Raw genomic sequence first — 19,080 nt, 5'->3', positions numbered from 1 at the left:
AATGGAACTGAACAAATGTGCTTCAGAATGCTGTCAGCTGTCAGAATTATAAATTTTAATAAAAGACACTCTCTTAACAGCCATTTATTTTCAAAATCTCTGTAAAGACATTGGCATTTCATGAAAAAACTTATTATTATATACATAAGTAAAATGAATGTCAAGAGAGCAAAGTTAAAGAAGATTATTGTTATTAAGATATGAAATTATAATATTTTAAACAAAACAAAATTCTGATCTTGCTGTTCTTTTTCAAAATGACTTATGGCTGTTAAAGCTGTGCTATTTGTACGATATTTTTGAGAAACTAAACGATCTCATCATATCTTTTCAAGGGAAAAAATAACTATATATTTTACTAAGAATGATAAAATTGAAGGTTTTATCAAAACAATCAACATTATAAGAATAGGGTGAAAAATGATTCATGAAAATGGTTTCAACTCTTGACAGCTCTATAATTAAGAAAATTATTGTAAAACTTCTAGCTCTATAAGTTATTATTAGATCACGTAAAAGCCCAAGAAACACAGTTTTGCAAATACTTTACATCAAATTTTGAGGCCAAATTGTTATCTTGGGTACAAAAAACATTTTTGAGTTACAATAATGAGATTAATTACCTACCATATAAACAGCTCTCACAGAAGGAATTTGCCAAGCTATTAAATGACTCAGACTTAAAAGTTAAGTTCCCCCAAAAATTCTTTAAAGAATTCTGGTTCAAAGCTAGAACCAAATTTTCGACAATCTATGAAAGGGTATTAAATCTGAAATATCAAAAAAGACGTCTGTAGCTCATCACCACATATTTATGTGAAACAACTTTTTCAGCTTTATTTCTTATTAATGTAAATATTATTCAATGCTGAAACAAAATTTGATGCTTTACATCCAGCAGTGTCAGTTATTGCACCAAGATTTAATTTGCTATGCAGCCAAAAAAAGTAAGTACATTCATCTCACTAAAACATTTTCTTTCATTAATTTTTTTGTACTTGAAACAAACCTTAAAACTTCTTCTTTTCACATGTATGTTGTTTACTAACAAAGTAAATTATTTATGAGAAAATATTTACCGTATATTCTGGAGTATAATGTGAACTTTTAATACAAAAAATAAGATCAAAATTTAAGGGTGCACATTATACACTGGATATAAAAATGATAGATTTAAAAATACAGAAATGATGAGCATACAAAACTCAGATTTCTACATGCATTTAAATGATGTTTTTTAAAAGAAATGACTTACAGTATGAAACAGGGTATTATGAAAAGTTCGTCATATTAGTCTTCTATTATATCTTCAGGCACATCTTCAAATTCTGTTTCATCTTTACCATCATTATTACTCTGACCCATAAATAAATCATCTTCCACTCCATCTAGACTGTTAGATACAAAATATTTTTTAAATCGCTTTTGAGTTATGTTGCGTTTTCAATCACATACTATTTCTAGATTGGCATGACGCATCTGGGCTACTTTTGGAAATGTTTTTTCACTTTGTAGCATTCCTGTATTTCACTGTCATTTTAACATTTCTTTGAATGACTTATTCATACCCACATCTAAAGGCAGTAATAATGGCATTAATTCGCCTAGAATAACACTCCTTCAACAATTTCTTAATATTATCCGTTAGAGCATGTCCCAAACTACAGGACTTTCTGGATTCTTTAAGGCAATGGGGCACCTTCGTCAAACACTTCTTATTCATAATTTCACACTGTTTTCATTCATCCACCTTTTCTTGTGATCATGAATGAGAACACCATTTGAGAAATTTACATTTCAGCATTGTTTCTCTCTTAAAAATAACCATAGGTTTTTAATTTTTACCGCTAACTAGTTAAGATAAGTAATCTGCAAAGCAGAAAAGCACTATGGTGAAGTGAGATTTTTAGTGACTTGTTTTATGTGAAATGTTTTTGTTCCTTTTCCATCAACTGTTTTATTTCTTACCATAGCAAACATTACTAGAGTTCCATTTCTGTTTCCAATATGTGAATAGTATATGATGTTTTTCCGTTATGAGGTCAATAGTGTATTTCTGGAAACCTATCAATTTGTTGTCCAAATCTTTCAAAAGCCTTTGTGAAACTTTTATTTTTAATTCTAGAACTAAATTATTCCATGCTATAAACTGACTACACCAACTCAAAGCTGTTTTAAAGTTTTTACTTTCATTTGCATTCTTTTTTGACAACTTTCAGGCAAATAAACTTATGCTGTTTCTTGTTCCAATTAATCCATTCTGGTGATTTTTTAGGATACAGTTTGCAATACTTTCCTTCTAGAATAAGTCATTTGGCTATTCTTTCACACACACAAAAAATATTCTCTATTATTATTATGACTTCATTTGTCTTCCAATCGCTTAAGGAGCTTTCATCAATGCCAAACATCCTTGCTACAGCCCTAATTTCCACTTTTTTTGGAATCTGAATTGCATTTGAAACCAGCACTGAGTTTGTTTCATTTGGCAGAAACGATATTTACTATTAAAAGGAACACTAGATCTACTATATTTCCAGCTAAAGCAAATGTGCCTTCGATATTCACTTCGAAAGTACTTCTTCAAATGACCACAGAAAAGAAAACATCAGACTCCTAATTTAGCCGTTTAATTCAGGAAGTGCATTCTTACACCAAATTACATTCCCCTTTTCTCAAAACCTTAGAATACCATTCTTGTCCACACCTGCATTGAATATAACCCACCTTCTTTGCAGAAATTTACTCCTTCAAGCACTTCCCCCACACATACATTTCCCCCTTATCACTTGCCAATTCAGTATTTCATTGTTTGAAAGTCTGGGGGAAATCTTTGAATGAATGACTTAGGCTTTTTCGTAAAGAAAAAGTGCAAATTATGTTGTGAATATACCTAAAAATTTAAAAAAAAGTTTTCTGAAATTATAGATATGCATTATATGCTGGAATATATGATATTTTATATTTAATATCTGGGACTGCAAAAAAATCTCAATGATAAAAAGGGATCATGAATGAAAAGCACTCAAGAAGTGCTTGAATAGATCAACAATTAAAAATTTTAGACAGAAAATATACCTATTAATTTATTATGCTATTTAAAATATTAAAATTTAAAATATTCATTTTACTTACATTTACAGCTGCAATTGTTACCAAAGGTGTTAAATATAATGTTTTCCACATATTCTGAAGAGATATCCAAAAATTTCTCAGTCTTTCATTATTTGGTTTATACATTTCAGTAATATCCAGACCAGCAGAAAATACAGTAGGTGAATTCTTTAAAAGAAAAATAAAAAAATAAAAACAATTAACAATTGAAGTTTGATTTATACCTGATATTGAGGAAAGAAACATTGGGTATTTTACATACATGCATTCACTTTCATGGTATTTTTAAAGAAAATTATAAAATAGCTACGCTAAATTGCCTCAAAATGGGTTAGGTTATTTTTTTATGGGTTAGGTTAGGGGGGATTACTCATATTTTTTCCCTTACAGAGAATGAAGAATATATTAATACTTAAGAAAGAGTAAGTGCATTGTAAAAGCAATTTATCTCATGACTGAGATTCCCGCATGTCACTTTTTAACACTTGCTGGCTAGCGAATCACACCATGATCAATAATAAAGCATTGATGAAAGCTGTATTGATGTTGGCCTCTTGACCGCTCTTTCATTCTTGAATGGCTGTGAGGGGGAGTTACAATTTTTCTTCTATGTGAATTAAACAAAAAACGAAGCCTTAAGACCTCCCCCTTTTTTTAGTGGGATGCTGCTTATACTGGTTTTCTTTTGTTGGCGTACCAGAGGGAAAGGGGAAAAGAATTCCATTCCAAAGAACTTAAGTTATGTTAAAATAGCAAATTGCAATCTTCCTTTACTTTCTAATTTGATCCAGTTTATCATTTTTTCTAGGTTATTATTATTATTACAGATATTTTATTAAAACTACAGTTCAAATTTAATTTTGAATACACCAAAAAGAATTCCTAATTCATATAAACTTTTCCTAATCAGAAAAAATACGTTAACTCGGGCATTTGAAGGAGTACAGACCTTCCTCCTCATCTACCATTCAAGTAAAAGACCATGAATGACACAAATATTAATGAATGATTGATTTGAAAATTATTTCACACCCAGGGCTTAGCAATATTTGAAATCAGTTGTTTTACCAGATGACATGGAAATTGTCGATTAAGAGACTTCAGCACATAATTAACATAAAGTTTTAGTAAAAAGTCTGATGTGTACACTAAATGACTTCCTTGAATGGAATATTATATTGTTATGTAATTTTTTTCCTTTGGTACGTTCATTAGGGGGTTCGTGTGGATTTGGAGTGAATAACAATGACAGCACTTGATGGAATATCAAAACACACTTTATTAGTCAATATTATTAAGGACAGCTCCAAAGTCATCTTTTACAGTCGTTGAAGATCTACTATAAATTCACTGCAACAATCAGCAACACAGCCTTTAGGTTATCAGGCTATAACAGTGGAAACAGCTTCACTGAAAACTACCAGATTACAGCTCCCAACTCTACTTGGTCGTTTTCTCAACTCCACGTACTTTTGAGACTCTCCACACTACTCGACGACACACAGAGCACAGCTCCCGACTCTTCGGTTTGGTCGCTCCCGGAGCTCAACACACTCTCTCAACGATGCACTAACCATGATAAACTAAGAGGCTCTTTCGATGCACTCGACGATCCACTCGACACTTGCCCGGTTGTCAACTCGATCGACTCCGCATGGACTGACTAACTCGATGTACCAGCACAGTTTATATAGCCTTCGGCTTGTGTTCAAGAACACTCTGTGCTAAACCGGTAAGAATTCGTTCTAGAAGGTTCTCCATCCATCCATGGTATATTGCCAATTTTGTTGCCAAATGGGCGATTTCTTGCCAAATGTGGCAACCCTGTCTTCCCTTGCCATTTTGCAACACTAAACCTGCTTTGCGGGGAAGCTATCTTACCGCGTCTGGACATTTCGTAACAATATTATATGCATTTTTTTCCGCATTTCATTTAAACTTATTTCCTCAGATTTTATTAGATATAAATTTCTTATCCAATTAATTCAGTTCTCACTTCATAGCAAAGTAAAACTTCATAAAACTTCAAAACATCTTCATTAAAAATAGAAAAATATAGAAAAAGACAAAACACCAATTACAGTTAAAACAACTAAAAAAAAAAAAAATTTACAATTAAAATTAGAGTTTCTATGCAAAAACAAGCAATTCGGCCAGTGGGCAAAAGGGCAGATTTTTCGATGCACAAAACTTAGTTTATTTTTTGGTACCATTCACAAAAAACAAAACAAAACAAAACAAAAAAACACTGAAAGTGCAGAAGCTGACTTAATTCACTATTCTGCAAAGTTTCAAATGTAAACAAACATGGCTGCTATGGTAAAAAAAAGGCTTAGCCACACTTAACCCCTTCGCGACGGGTAGCGCAAACAGGCGCTTATCGCGGAGGCCGGCAGTGTCTTACGCGAGCGTCTGTCCAGGGCCGGGAGCTCTTTTGCTACTAAGCCTAAATCCATGAAATTTTCGAAGTATCAAAGCATTGTTTAATAATGCTCTATAGAGTATTTAAACGGCTGTATGCTTTATAGATATTTTTATACTATATACTTTAATTACCTTATTTCTTGTTTAAATGCATATTTTACACATTTTATTTTCATTACTCACCATTTTATGATTTTTAACATTATACATCTGAAAGCTAAATATATTACTTAAAATTCTCTTTTCGTATGAAAAATTTGAAAACAGGGATCTAGACATGTTACATTCCTTGCACTCGTAATAACAGGGATAAAAGGGGCACAAAATGTGAATTTAATAACAGGGATCTACACACGTTTCATTCCTTGCACTCGTAATAACTTATTTGCCGTTTTGGAGGATTTTTCCGGGAATGTGAACAAACGAAGCATCGTCGCCTACCACGTGCGAATAAAGTGCGATTTAAAGAGACGTCATAAATCACGCCAATCGGAAACATTTATTTTCCCGTTTGTTTATATAATCAAAAACACGTGTATGTGAGTCATGCTTCTCTCATTTCGAGTAGAAGGTCTAATGTACATGTTTCTGAAACCATATGGACATACAGTGCCATCTTGTGGCAGAAATTATAGTTTTAAAAACGTTTCAGGAGACTGGCACAGATACGTGACAGTCGGCGCTCAGTGGGAAAACACTCTGGCACGCCTGCGTGTCGGCCGGGAGGTGAGTGTGTTCGTTGCTGGCACGTAGACGTGACAGTCGGCGCGAAGGGGTTAAACAACTTTTAAATTGTCGATAATTCAACTATTGCATGCAGATTAACTAAAGGCATAAAAAGATAAGAGCAACATAAGTCAATCATTTTTAAATCAAAAAATGCACAATTTACCAACATATATAAGAATTAAAAAAAAAAAAAACTGAGCTCACAGATCCTAGTAACAAGAGTGGGTGTATATATATATATATATATAAGATAAAAAATATTAAAGAAAACTTCTAAATTTAATTCACTATATCCTCTTTTATTTTTAATTACATTTGGGAACTTTATCTCTCTGTCCTAAAAAAAGCGCTGTAAGTCTAAACTGCGTCATTCAAATTAATCGTGATTTTACGTAACCCTTACTGCAGATGCCTCTTGACCAACAACCAAATTGCAAACCAAAACTAAAAACTGAAACTTTTGACTCCCTCCCTTCTTTCTATGAACTGATGCACCACTCTTGCTTGTGCTTTTCTCTTGGCCAGATGCCTGTCTGCAATCATGTGTGTGCTGCTATATTCTCTTCTATGGCAATAATATCAAAAATTGTAAATGTTCTTTAATAGGCACAAGTAGAGTGCAAAGTAATTGTGGGCACAAAATGTGAATTTAATTAAAAAAGGAATTTAATCCGGCTCGACTGCTTCTTCTTCAAAATGGATGGATGCTCTAAGTATCTATGCAATCAGTATTTCTATGCATCTACGTTTCAGTGTTCTTATTTCAGTTCAGTGCCTCCAAAATTGTTCTGTCATTACATTCTTAGGCCAGTTCTAATTATGAAAAATTCTACACGAGTTTATTATTATGTCCACAGTGAATCATGGGAAAAGACTTGTTTCACTGGAAATTTTAATGCAAGTTTGTACCGCATTCACAATCAAATCATTCATGTCGTGTCATCGAACCACAGTTTCATTACACATATTTATATATACTTTTGAAGTGACCGATTGCAACCGAAAAGGGAGGTGCACAACTGTATGTTATAGCAGTGCTGTATATGAAATTTCAAAGTTCTGAGGCTACTTTTTTTTTAATTATGTGAGATACATACATACAGACATTATGAAAAATCTCTTCTGAATCCATTTTAAATCCTTTCTGCACCCCGTTTAGGGAAAATAGTCCTTAATTCTGTCCTTATGTACAGATATCATGCAAAAATACCATTAAATTGCATTCATAAAATATTGTTAAATGCAAAACAGGAGTCATAAAAACGATGAAAAGTTTACACCATATGAACTATATAAAGGACGCAAGCCTAACATTACTTATCTTAAAAGATTTGGATGTGAAGCATATGTGCATATAAGACAAGAAAAACACAGAAAGATGGAGCTAAAAGCTACAGCATGAAGAGAAAATCATACAAAATTTATATTCCTGAACTAAATAAAATTCAAGAAGTGAGAGATGTAAAATTCATTGAACAGAAACTTGGATCACCTTTACTAGAAGAAAATTATTTAAAATTCGATAAAAATCAAATATTAGAACTTATTATTTTTTAGAAGGAACAAACTAATGGCAGTGTAAACAATTCAGAAATTACTGACAGATACCATACAGAAGATAATACAACAGATGAAGAAGCTGAGAAAATTTTGCTAACCAATACTGATAATGAACATGACAATAACAATTAATTGGAAAAGCCAACCGAGTATCCACAAATAAATGAAGAATCTGGAAATGATAGTCATGGAAATTCTATACAAAAAAGACCTGCACGAATGACAGTCCCCAGAAAAACTAAAAGATTCTCTAGTACACAATACAAATGAAGAATTACCTAAGACGTATAAAGAAGCTGTAGAATCAGCTGAAAATGAATTCTGGCTACATGCAACGATAGAAGAACTGAGTTCAATGGAGGCTAATAAAGTCTGGGAACCAGTTGAAAGACCCATCGATAAGAAAGTTATTTAAAAACCGCTAGATATTCTCAAAAAGGGACAAAAAGGGTAATTTAGACACAATTTACAATGCAAGACTAGTAGCAACTGGATTTAATCAAAGAAAAGGAATTTATTATGAAGATGGATTTAGCCCAGTAATGAGACTTGCAACCTTTAGAACATTGTTATCGATTGCAGTTTACAAAAACTACAAAATAAGATTTTTTGATGTAAAAACTGTATATTTAAATGGATACTTGGATAAACCAATTTACATGGAACAACCACCTGGATTTATATCAGATCCCAACAAAGTGTATCTTGTAAACAAAAGTATATATGGATTATCATAATCAGGAAAATGCTGGTATGATGAATTATGTAAAGTTCTTAAGGAAAAGAATTTAACTAGACTAAAGTCAGATCCATGTGTTTATATTTATAAAGATAAGATCAACTATCTTATCATAGCAGTATATGTGGATGACTTAATGGTGATTGGAAATTCAAATTGAGATAAATGATTTCATCTCTCAACTATCTAAATCGTTCACATTACGAGAAGTCACTAAAACACAAAAAATTTTAAAATGCAAGAATCTGCAAAACTTATACTCAGTCAAGAAAACTATATAACTAAAATCTTAAAAACTTTGAAATGGATAAATGTAAACCTGTCAAGACTCCAAGAATATTGGGTGAAAATCTTGATCACATAGCCTCTTCGCCACCTATATTAAAGACAAAATATCAAGAAGCATTAGGTTCATTGATGCACTTAGCAACAGGCACAAGGCCAGACTTAGCTTTTGCATAAGTAATTTGTCAAGATATAATCAAGATCCCAGAGAGAAACACTGAAAAGCTGTGAAGAAGATATTTAGATATACTAAAGGAATACAAAATGCTGGTTTAATATATACTTCAGACAATAGGAAATTAAATGCTACATCAGATGCAAGTTGGTGTACCACTGAAGATGGAAAATCATTTGGAGGGTATTTCATTAAATTAGGTAAAAATTTCATAAATTGGAAGTGCAACAAACAAAGAATAGTTGCTCTATCTACAATGAAAGATGAACTTTTTAGTATTCTGTGAATGTGCATGTGAAGTTAAATGGCACATGTTTTTACTTGAAGAATTGGGGCAAGATGATCTAATTGATAAATCAATAGAAATTAGAACAGACAGTCAAGCATTAATAGATTGGATTAAAAAACCAAAATAAAGTAGTAGTTCAAGGCACATTAATCGAAAATATTTCTTTGTAAAAGATGAATATGAAATGAATCAAATCATTCCTCAGTTTGTGTGTTTACAAAATCAAAAAGCGGATATTTTAACAAAATATCTACCTAGGATGAAATTGAAAGATGAACTATTAAAGTATGGACATGACTGACTGATTAAAATTATATTTTTAAACACAAATAAGGGTGGAATTGATATTTGTTTATAAAATATAATTTTAAGTTTTAATATTTTGGCAACATTGATATATTCTTAAATTGTAAAAGAATGAGTTAAAATGTATCTGGCATCTAGGGAGTTTGTTATGGTTTTGTAGAATGCGGTAAGCCTTATTATTATTAAATTTTCTTTAATAAATTTTCTTTTTATATATTACTATAATGTGCTTTTATTAGAAGTAGATAATTCTTTAGAGAATATCATTTATATGCCAATCACAAACCAACAAAAGGCACCTTGTTCCTGCCTTTTTACACTGTGCATGGATGGAAAAAAAGCCACTGCGCCTCTACTTCCACTTGATTTTAGTAAAGTGTCTAAACCACATTTGATGTTTTATCACTTTCAACAAACATGCCAAATTTCAAAATGTGCCATTATATAATTTCATGTATATCTTCGGAAATTTTGGAAAAAAAAAAAACTAATTTTTTGCAGGTAAATTTAGAAATACATCTACTTTAAGATGATGGTAAAACATATTTGGATTATAATTCAAAAATATTTTTGAAAAAATTTATACAAATTACTTAAAAATACAAATTTAAAAGAATAAATCATAAAAAAATGGGTGAATTTTATTTGGGATGAACTTAAATTTCGAAATGTGAAAGGAAGAATCAAATAAGTTTAATAAAAAAAAAAAAGAGATTAACACAGTCAAAAGTCTTTAATCCGGACTCGTAGGGACTTCAGCGATTCCGGATTTTCGATTTTTCTGGATCATAGATCATCAGTTTAAATCTGGTAAGATGACATGCAGAAATTATAAAATTAAAAATATGAAACCGCAATTTATGAAATAAAGAACAATTATGATCTAAAGGGTATCAAAATTAACAAACAGAAAAAAGAGCTTAATATTTATTTGTTTACTTTATTAAACATTTCTTTCAATCTAAGTTGGGCTAATCTTTGGAATATGGTAACAGGTAGTTTGGCGACATTTTGGTAAGGCAATAAAGGTTACTAGCTAGGACTTTAGCAGTGTACGTGGATAAAGTCAACAAACAGTGTGCGTAATGCCATTTTTGTGCAATTCTAGGATGTTTTTTTAAGTGAAAATAGGTCGACGTGTACATGGTTACCATGTATGTGCAATTGTTATAAACGCGGCAAGCAGTTTGCGATTCTGCACTTTCTCCCAATTTCGCACCTAATCTTCGTCATGATTAAGCACTTTTGTTCCATAAAAGTTCTAGCATAAGCATAATTCGGCTAGCAGATTGTTGGAAAAAAATGTGGAGTTAAAAAAAAAAAAAACATGCCTTTACTTCGTGAAAACAAAATGACGTCCAAACAAAAACTAGCAGGTTGCTGTAGCAGGCTTGGTCGCCAAAAAATCGCCAAGTTATGATAATCCAAAGATTAACCGTAAGTTGTTTAAGTGATAATACTTTTTCTTTAATTCTATAAACAGACATAATTTCTTGTTCGGTTACAAATTCTGCTGTTCAAGTCCCATAATTGATGTGTCGAGAATACCGACTAATTTGTCAATCGAAATTTTTTTGTTTTCAATAACCTCTGTGTCAATTTCTTCACTATTGGAAGCGAATTATAATGACAAGGAATTTGATTTAAATTATATCAAAGATGGAGTACATCGAAATGAAATACTACATTTAGTAAGGAATTATAAGCCAAATAAAATAAAAACATCTGCCCTGAAGATAAGGATAGTACTGACAGATCAACTTCCAATTCATTGCGCACCACGCCGCGCCATCCCCTCCCCTGCAGAGCAGCGTGAAATTGATAAACAGATTTAGGAATGGTTAGAGAAACAAAGGATATGCCTTTATCCATTTTTTTGCAGCAATTCCACTTTTTGTTTGATGGACATCAAAACATGCTTTCGCTTTGTAGATCCTTTGGCAGCACCAGCATCGGAAATTCTATTTTACATAATCGAAAGTTCAAGCTTACTTTTATAAAATTGCTCTAAGAGTCTGCAAAAAATAATAAGCCGGATCCAATTCGAAGATTAAGGAACAACGCAATCTGCAACATTAACTGAAATAGATAATTAGATAATTTTAACTTAGCTTATACCGTCCATTATACATTAAATGCACATGCGTAAACGTATTATGTGCATGCGCAGAAAGTTTGTAGCTTTGATGTCCAGATTATAGATCATTCTGGATTATGGGTGTCCGGATTAATGACTTTTGACTGTAAATATATACTAAACTCAATTAGCATTGAGGAGCTAAACTTATGAGAGATAATTTTTTAAAAACTACTTGTGCGATTTTTACAAAACTTGGCAGTTTGGCATAATTTGAGTCATAGAATCGAAATATGGAAAAAAAATGTATGTTGTTTCAGAAAAAATTCGATTTTGTGTCAAAATACCTATACTAGAAAAATGTTATATATAAATCTAATACATATCCTATGGCGCGCTTTCGAGACACGAAAAACACAAGTTGAATTTCGTCAATCGGCCCACGAGAACGGGAGTTATAGGAACTGTCCCCCCTTTTTTTTGCGCAGTGTACATACATATATACATAGATATATGAACGCATACCTCCAGAACCAAATGCATTTTAATCACAAGATGTCTAATTAGAAATATTAAAAGTTTTTATGAAATTACCAGAGCTGGACACATTAAATCATTACATATTTTTTCCATTTTAATAATTCCTATTTTAGACAAACAGGCATGCAAGCGGCTAGTTATTCAGAAAAACTAATTAAAATTTAAAAAAAAAAAAAAATACGCTGAAGAGTTCTTATCTCATGTGTAATTATCAAGGCTGTGAAGTCGGAATCGGGCAGATTTTGGGGTAAAAGGAGGCGGAGTTGAAGTCGCTTCTAACAGGTCGACTCCGACTCCAATTTTTATTGGACAGTTTGAATTTGAAATGAAATAAAAATGAATTGAAAAAATTAATGACAAGCTGAATTATTTTTTATGGCTTATATATATCAATAAATAGTTATTTTCTATTTTATTGGCATATTAATAAATATAAGAGAGGAGGATGGATGTGATATTTGCCATTAATGATTAAAGTGATTCATTTAGTTACAGATCTCACTGCTAAATTTAGGTAAGCAGCAATAGCAGCAAGAACTCCCAAAATTGATACCATTCTTAGGAAGGGAGCAGGAAAAGGAACAATTATTGATCAAACAATGCTATAAGGAAGTACAGTCAAAAGTCGTTAATCCGGACTCGTCGGGACTTCGGCGATTCCGGATTATAGATCATCAGTTTAAATCTCGTAAGATGGTATGCAGAAATTCTAAAATTAAAAATATGAAACCGTAATTTATTAAATAAAGAACAATTATGATCTAAAGGGTATCAAAATTTACAAAAAATAAAGCTTAATATTTATTTGTTTACTTTATTCAACATTTCTTTCAACGTAAGTTGTTTAAAAGTGCTTCATTTTATGTGATAATACTTTCTCTTTAATTCTATAAACAGACAATTTCTTGTTCAGTTACAAAGTTCCGCTGTTCAAGTCCCGTTAATTGCTGTGCCGAGAATACCGACTAACTTGTCAATCGAAATTTTTTCGTTTTCACTAACCTCTATGTCACATTCTTCATGTCTTTATCCATTTTTTGCAGCAATTCCACTTTTTATTTGTTGGACATCGAAACATACTTTCGTTTTGTAGATCCTTTTGAAGTTCCAGCATCGGAAATTCTATTTGACATAATCGAAAGTTCAAGTTTACTTTTATAAAATTGCTCTTAGAGTCTGCAAAAAATAATAAGCGGGATCCAAGTCGAAGATTAAGGAACAACGCAATCATTAACATTAACTGAAATAGATAATTAGATAATTTTAGCTTACACCGTCCGTTATACATTAAACGCACAGGCGAAAACGTATTCTGCACTTGCGCACATGCATATGCACAGTAATCAAGGTCTTACGCGCACATGTAAAACGCCTGTGCGCATGTGCCAATGCGGTGCATGCGCAGAAAGTTTTTAGCTTTGAGGTCCGGATTATAGATCATTCCGGATTATGGATGTCCGAATTAACGACTTTTGACTGTATATACAGTACAAAGTCCGTAATCCGGAAAAATCTATAATCCGGACCTCAAAGCCACAATTTTTTTTTTTGTATGCTTTACGCATGTGCATTTAATGTATAACGGATGGTATAAGCTAAGCTAAAATTATCTTTACTGATTCTAAGGCATTTCAGTTAATGTTGCAGATTGAGCTGTTCCTTAATCTTCAAATTGGATCCGGCTTATTTTTCTTGCAGACTGCTAAAGCAATTTCATAAAAATTAAGCTTGAACTTTTAATTATGTCAAAAAGAGTTTCCAATTCTGGAGCCACCAAAGGATCTACAAAGTGAAAGCATGTTTCGATGCCCATCAAACAAAAAGTAGAATTGTTGCAAAAAACGGATAAAGGCATATCTGTCTCAAAATTATGCGAGGATTATGATATTGGAAAGTCAACTGTATATGACATAAGCAAAAAGAAAAAAGAACTTTTGAATTTTTTGTGGATTCTGACACCCCACTTGCAATGAATAAAAGAAAAAGGTTTCGTTATGCTAAAAGTAATGATTGAAAGGGCCAGACAGCATCACAGCAAGGATAAATGCTAATGCCTCAAGCATTTCAAGTCCAATGCTAGTGCCTCAAGCCAAAATATTTCATGAAGAAATGAACTTAAACACAGTGCACGTATTCGACAGGTCGGTTAATCAAATTTTAAAATTTCTATGGTATAAGACAATTAAAAATTTCAGGTGAAAAGGCTTTAGCTGATTCTGAAGCTGCTGAACAATTTGCAGATGAATTCATTGAACTCATTACTAGTGAACAATTATCTGCAGAACAAATTTACAATGCTGATGAAACTGGTCTTTTCTGGCAATACGTACCGTGAAATACCTTGGCAAACTTTACAGAAAAGGCTCCAACTGGTGTCAAAGATTCCAAAATGAGACTAACAATTTTAGCGTGCGCAAATGCTGCAGGAATGCACAAGTGCAAACTTTTTGTAATCGTAAAACATGCATGACCTTGAGCATTTAAAGGAGTAATGATTTTCCCCGTTATATATCACGCAAATAATTTTAAATTTCTATGGTATAAGACAATTAAAAATTTCAGGTGAAAAGGCTTTAGCTGATTCTGAAGCTGCTGAACAATTTGCAGATGAATTCATTGAACTCATTACTAGTGAACAATTATATGCAGAACAAATTTACAATGCTGATGAAACTGGTCTTTTCTGGCAATATGTACCGCGAAATACCTTGGCAAACTTTACAGAAAAGGCTCCAACTGGTGTCAAAGATTCCAAAATGAGACTAACAATTTTAGCGTGCGCAAATGCTGCAGGAATGCACAAGTGCAAACTTTTTGTAATCGTAAAACATGCACGACCTTGAGCATTTAAAGGAGTAACGATTTTCCCCGTTATATATCACGCAAATAAAACAGCATGGATGAAACAAGCGTTGATGAATGATTGGTTTGAAAATCATTTTATAAACGAGGCTCGGCGACATTTGAATTCGGTTGGTTTACCTGATGACTCAAAAATTGTCCTGATTGTTGACAACTGTTTGCCGCATACTTCACTTAAAGTTTTAGTGAAAGATAATATATCCGTATTATTCTTCCCTCCAAATTGCATGTCTATCATTCAGCCTATGGATATGGGAATAGTGCACCCACTGAAATGCAAATATAAAGTAGCATTTTTAAAACCTATGTTAAATTTCTTGAACAATGGCAAGATTATTCAAGACTTTTTAAAATTTTTTAGCATAAATTTAGCATAATTTGTTAGCATTTTTGGAAAATATTGAAAAGGCTTAGGCAAAGTGAATGAAAATAAAGAACCAAGTGCCTTCAGATATAAAAATGAAAAAATACAAACAAGATTTCTTTATGACCTTTGAAGAACTAGAGAAACGTGATAGCGCTTGCAAGACACCTCTTTTAGAACTTATAAAAAAATCTATCCTGAAAAGTTAAAAGAAGTAGCCCTAACATTAATAGCTCTTCATCCTACTCAAGTCAGTGTGGAAAGACTCTTCTCAGCTTAAAGTTTATCAAATCTCTGGCCCTCCCACAAAGATCTTCCCGAAGATATACTGTTTCTGAGAAATAACTAATGCCAGTTTCTCCATTTCATAATAAATGCTAATTAATATAAATAATTTGCTATGCCATCATTTTTTTTTCTGTAGCATCTATTACTTCTTTTATATTAAAAAAATAAGCTGTAACCCATGTGTATATGTTTACATATATATATGTGTGGGAGTCGGAGTCGGTCATTTTCTGCACTGACTCCACAGCCCTGGTAATTATAACAGTTTACCCAACCCTACAGGTACTGTTCATGCATTTTCTTTCATATTTATCATCACTGCAGCAGCTTGTACACTGATGCATAGATGATAGATAAAGTTCAACAAAAATTGATATAAAAATATATCTCTCAGTTACATACCGAAGACAAGATAATGCCTTTATAATTCTTTTTTTCCAGTTCCTTTATAGCTGCTGTCAACTGCTGAAGTAATTCCAAGTTTAAACTATTCACTGGCTGTCTCTGCATTACCACATTTGCTGTCTCTACATATAAAAGTAAGACAATAATTATTTAAATGTAATTAATTATAGTTGTAAATAGAAATATACAAATTTCTAAATTTATTTAAAATTAATGAAGAAATAAATGGTTAAGTTTATGGAAAATGCTTAATGGGCATTTCTTCTTGAAATTAAAAAAAAAAAAAAAAAAAAAAAAAAAAATGTTTAATTACCTTCAAATTCCCACCTATTTGAACCAGGGTTGATGCAAATTTGAGCCGCTGGGCAGCAGATTTTAGCTGTGTCAACATACTAAATAAAGTAAGCAGCAAAAAGTTTAGTGCCAGCCCTGATCAAAACATACACATGTGCTCTAGTGCTCCTATCATTAATAATAGTAGGATTGAGAGAATATCTTCTCTGGCTAGAGGTTTGCAATTCATTCATAAACTGATTAAGAGGGCCTATGTATTTTATGGAGCGATAAAATGGAGCAGTGTTTCCTCCCAGAACTCTTGTTGGATGAGAACTAGGAAAGTTAGATTTCCATTTTAGGAAAAAATGGTTCTCTCCCCAGGCTAAAAGAGAGTTTAATTTTTATTATTACCAAATTTTTTGTAACACCTTCTTTTTATTACATGTTATTATTAGTTTTATGTAGAGAAGGGATCTTTAAAACTACACTTAAAAGAAACCAATCCAGAAATTTAGTGGGAAAGAATAAAACAAGGAGATGGATTGAGAGATTGAGTCAATTCTCCCAATCCTAACCCATGTTTGATTCTTTCATCTCTCACCTTTGTCTTTGCACATTGCTCTTGATTCACTCCCTCTTCCTAATCTCTTTAATCAAAGTTTCTGTTAGCTAGTCATAAAAGAGTGCCAATTTAGTTTACTGGATGAATGGTTATGAACTAATCCTATAGTTTCTCCTACCTCTGTTTCTGGCATATGTTACAGACTGATGGTGTTGTTTGAATATCTTGAAATACTTGAAAACATTAACCCTAATAGAACCATCTAGATAACTGAAGATAGTTAGTCTATATTTAGGGTATCCTTTGGATTATTGTTAAGTTGTTGTTTCATTTATGGTAGGTAACTGAGTAGTTGAATGTTATGGAAATCCAATTATGATGTGATTGGTTGCATGATTACAGTGAATTTGACTAATGGAAAGTATTTGTAAGGACTTATTTATGCATTGAATGTTGGCTAGGATGTACGTTGCTTATTTTGTGCTTTACACCATAAAATTTTATTGCATTATGTTTTAGTTGCAATTTTACTGCGGAGGGCGTTGGATGTAAGCAGGTATGGCACCAATATATTTTTAACCAGAAGATAATGAAGATTCTAGATTAAGAGGATCAGTGGGTGAGAATTCTGGAAAATAATGTGATTGTGGCACAATAGGAATTTATTTCTGATCACACTAACCCAAATATATCATTATAACAAATGGCCAAAATATAGTATATCGCCAAATGGTTAAAAGATGCTTAAACTCTATCTGTGTTAAAACACAAACTATGCTGTCCTGGATGATGCCACTTAATACATGCCTTCTAATGGCTATGTATAAGCACTGCAACATGACTTTTCTGAGCAAATTTTGAACATAGAAATATTAGAGCTTTCATGTCTTTCTAATACTCATTGGTTTTTATTGAAAAAGCTTATAATACATGCAGAAATTGTTGTTCGTACATTTAAATAGGCCTTTCTGTAAATTACCAAGCAGATAATAACAAAAAAAGAAAGGTAATTTGATTTGCCATTTACCTTCCCCCAACCTTTATTTTTAAAGTTTGGAGAAATAGAAAGAGAGATATGAAAACCATGACTTATGCCATACAAAAATGCATCTAATTGCTACTATTTATAAAAACAGCAGTTTGCTAAATGAAATAAAAGCAAGTTAAGCAGTTAAAAATATTAAAAAAATTTTCGAACCTCAACCTTTTCCTGGAGGATGGGACATATATGTCCCACACATTCATTACATTAAATAAGGCTCAAAGAAAGTTTACTATGAATTTTGCTACTCAGTGTAGAGCAGAAATGGCAGACCTTGCTGACTTGTTTTTCTGTGAATAGTTGACTAAATAGCTTCAATACATAAAAAATTACTGTCCATGAGAAAAGGTTAAATGAAGACGAACAGGTGCATCTTTTTCTCATTATTAACCCATAGAAAAATATATTCTTGCAGATAAGTTATCTTGTTTGTCACTGTCTCTTTTTGTTCAATGTTTTTTTAAAAAAAGTTGAAAACTAATCTAGATATTTTCCTTCACTTACAGGTGATTAGTTTAAAATAAAATTATATGAGTTTTGTAATGAATTCAATGTAACAGATGCACTGTGTATTTCATTTCATTCTGTTCCTTTTCTTGTGTAATGTTAAAAACCTAGATCTTGAAGTCAAATGCTCATGTGCTTTGCCTTGATTAAAATTAACTAACAAATTTTAAAGTTATATGAACATCTCATGTACCCCTTTTTATGAAACATCAACTTATTTTTTTTGTTACTGATAAAAAGTTAACTGTAACAAACTTGTCAAAAAGGAATTCCAAGCACTATTTTCAGTTCACTGTATTACAGAATTGATATGGTTGATCTTTACATTATGGTAACTTGGCGATTTTTTTGGCGAAAATTTGGCAACCAACTCTCCTACAGCAACCCTCTATTATTTTTTCCCCGCCGCCATTTTTTCTTCACGAAGTAAAGACATGTTTCTTTTCTTCTTATCTACTGAACACTTCTTCCAACAATCTACTAGCCGAATTACACTTTTGCTAGAAATTTTATCAAACAAAACTGCTTAATCATGA

General features: G+C 32.2%; 1 protein-coding gene across 1 annotated transcript in view; it reads right to left on the bottom strand.

Annotated features, from left to right (window-relative positions):
• The window catches only part of LOC118198396 (enoyl-CoA delta isomerase 1, mitochondrial-like), a 56,177-nt gene that overhangs the window by 34,293 nt on the left and 2,804 nt on the right, over positions 1–19,080 (bottom strand). Inside the window, exons 2-3 of the mRNA XM_035370060.2 lie at positions 16,155–16,279; positions 3,136–3,282 (exon numbers count right to left, since the gene is read on the bottom strand). Of these exons, the coding sequence (XP_035225951.1) occupies positions 3,136–3,282; positions 16,155–16,279 (272 nt within the window). The remainder of the gene's footprint in view (positions 1–3,135; positions 3,283–16,154; positions 16,280–19,080) is intronic.

Source organism: Stegodyphus dumicola, chromosome 5 (assembly GCF_044657685.1).
Source record: "Stegodyphus dumicola isolate Sdum_Otavi_A_Nest chromosome 5, ASM4465768v1".
NCBI lineage: Eukaryota > Metazoa > Arthropoda > Arachnida > Araneae > Eresidae > Stegodyphus > Stegodyphus dumicola.
Note: the sequence above shows the minus strand (reverse complement) of the source record. Positions and strands in the feature narration are given on the sequence as shown.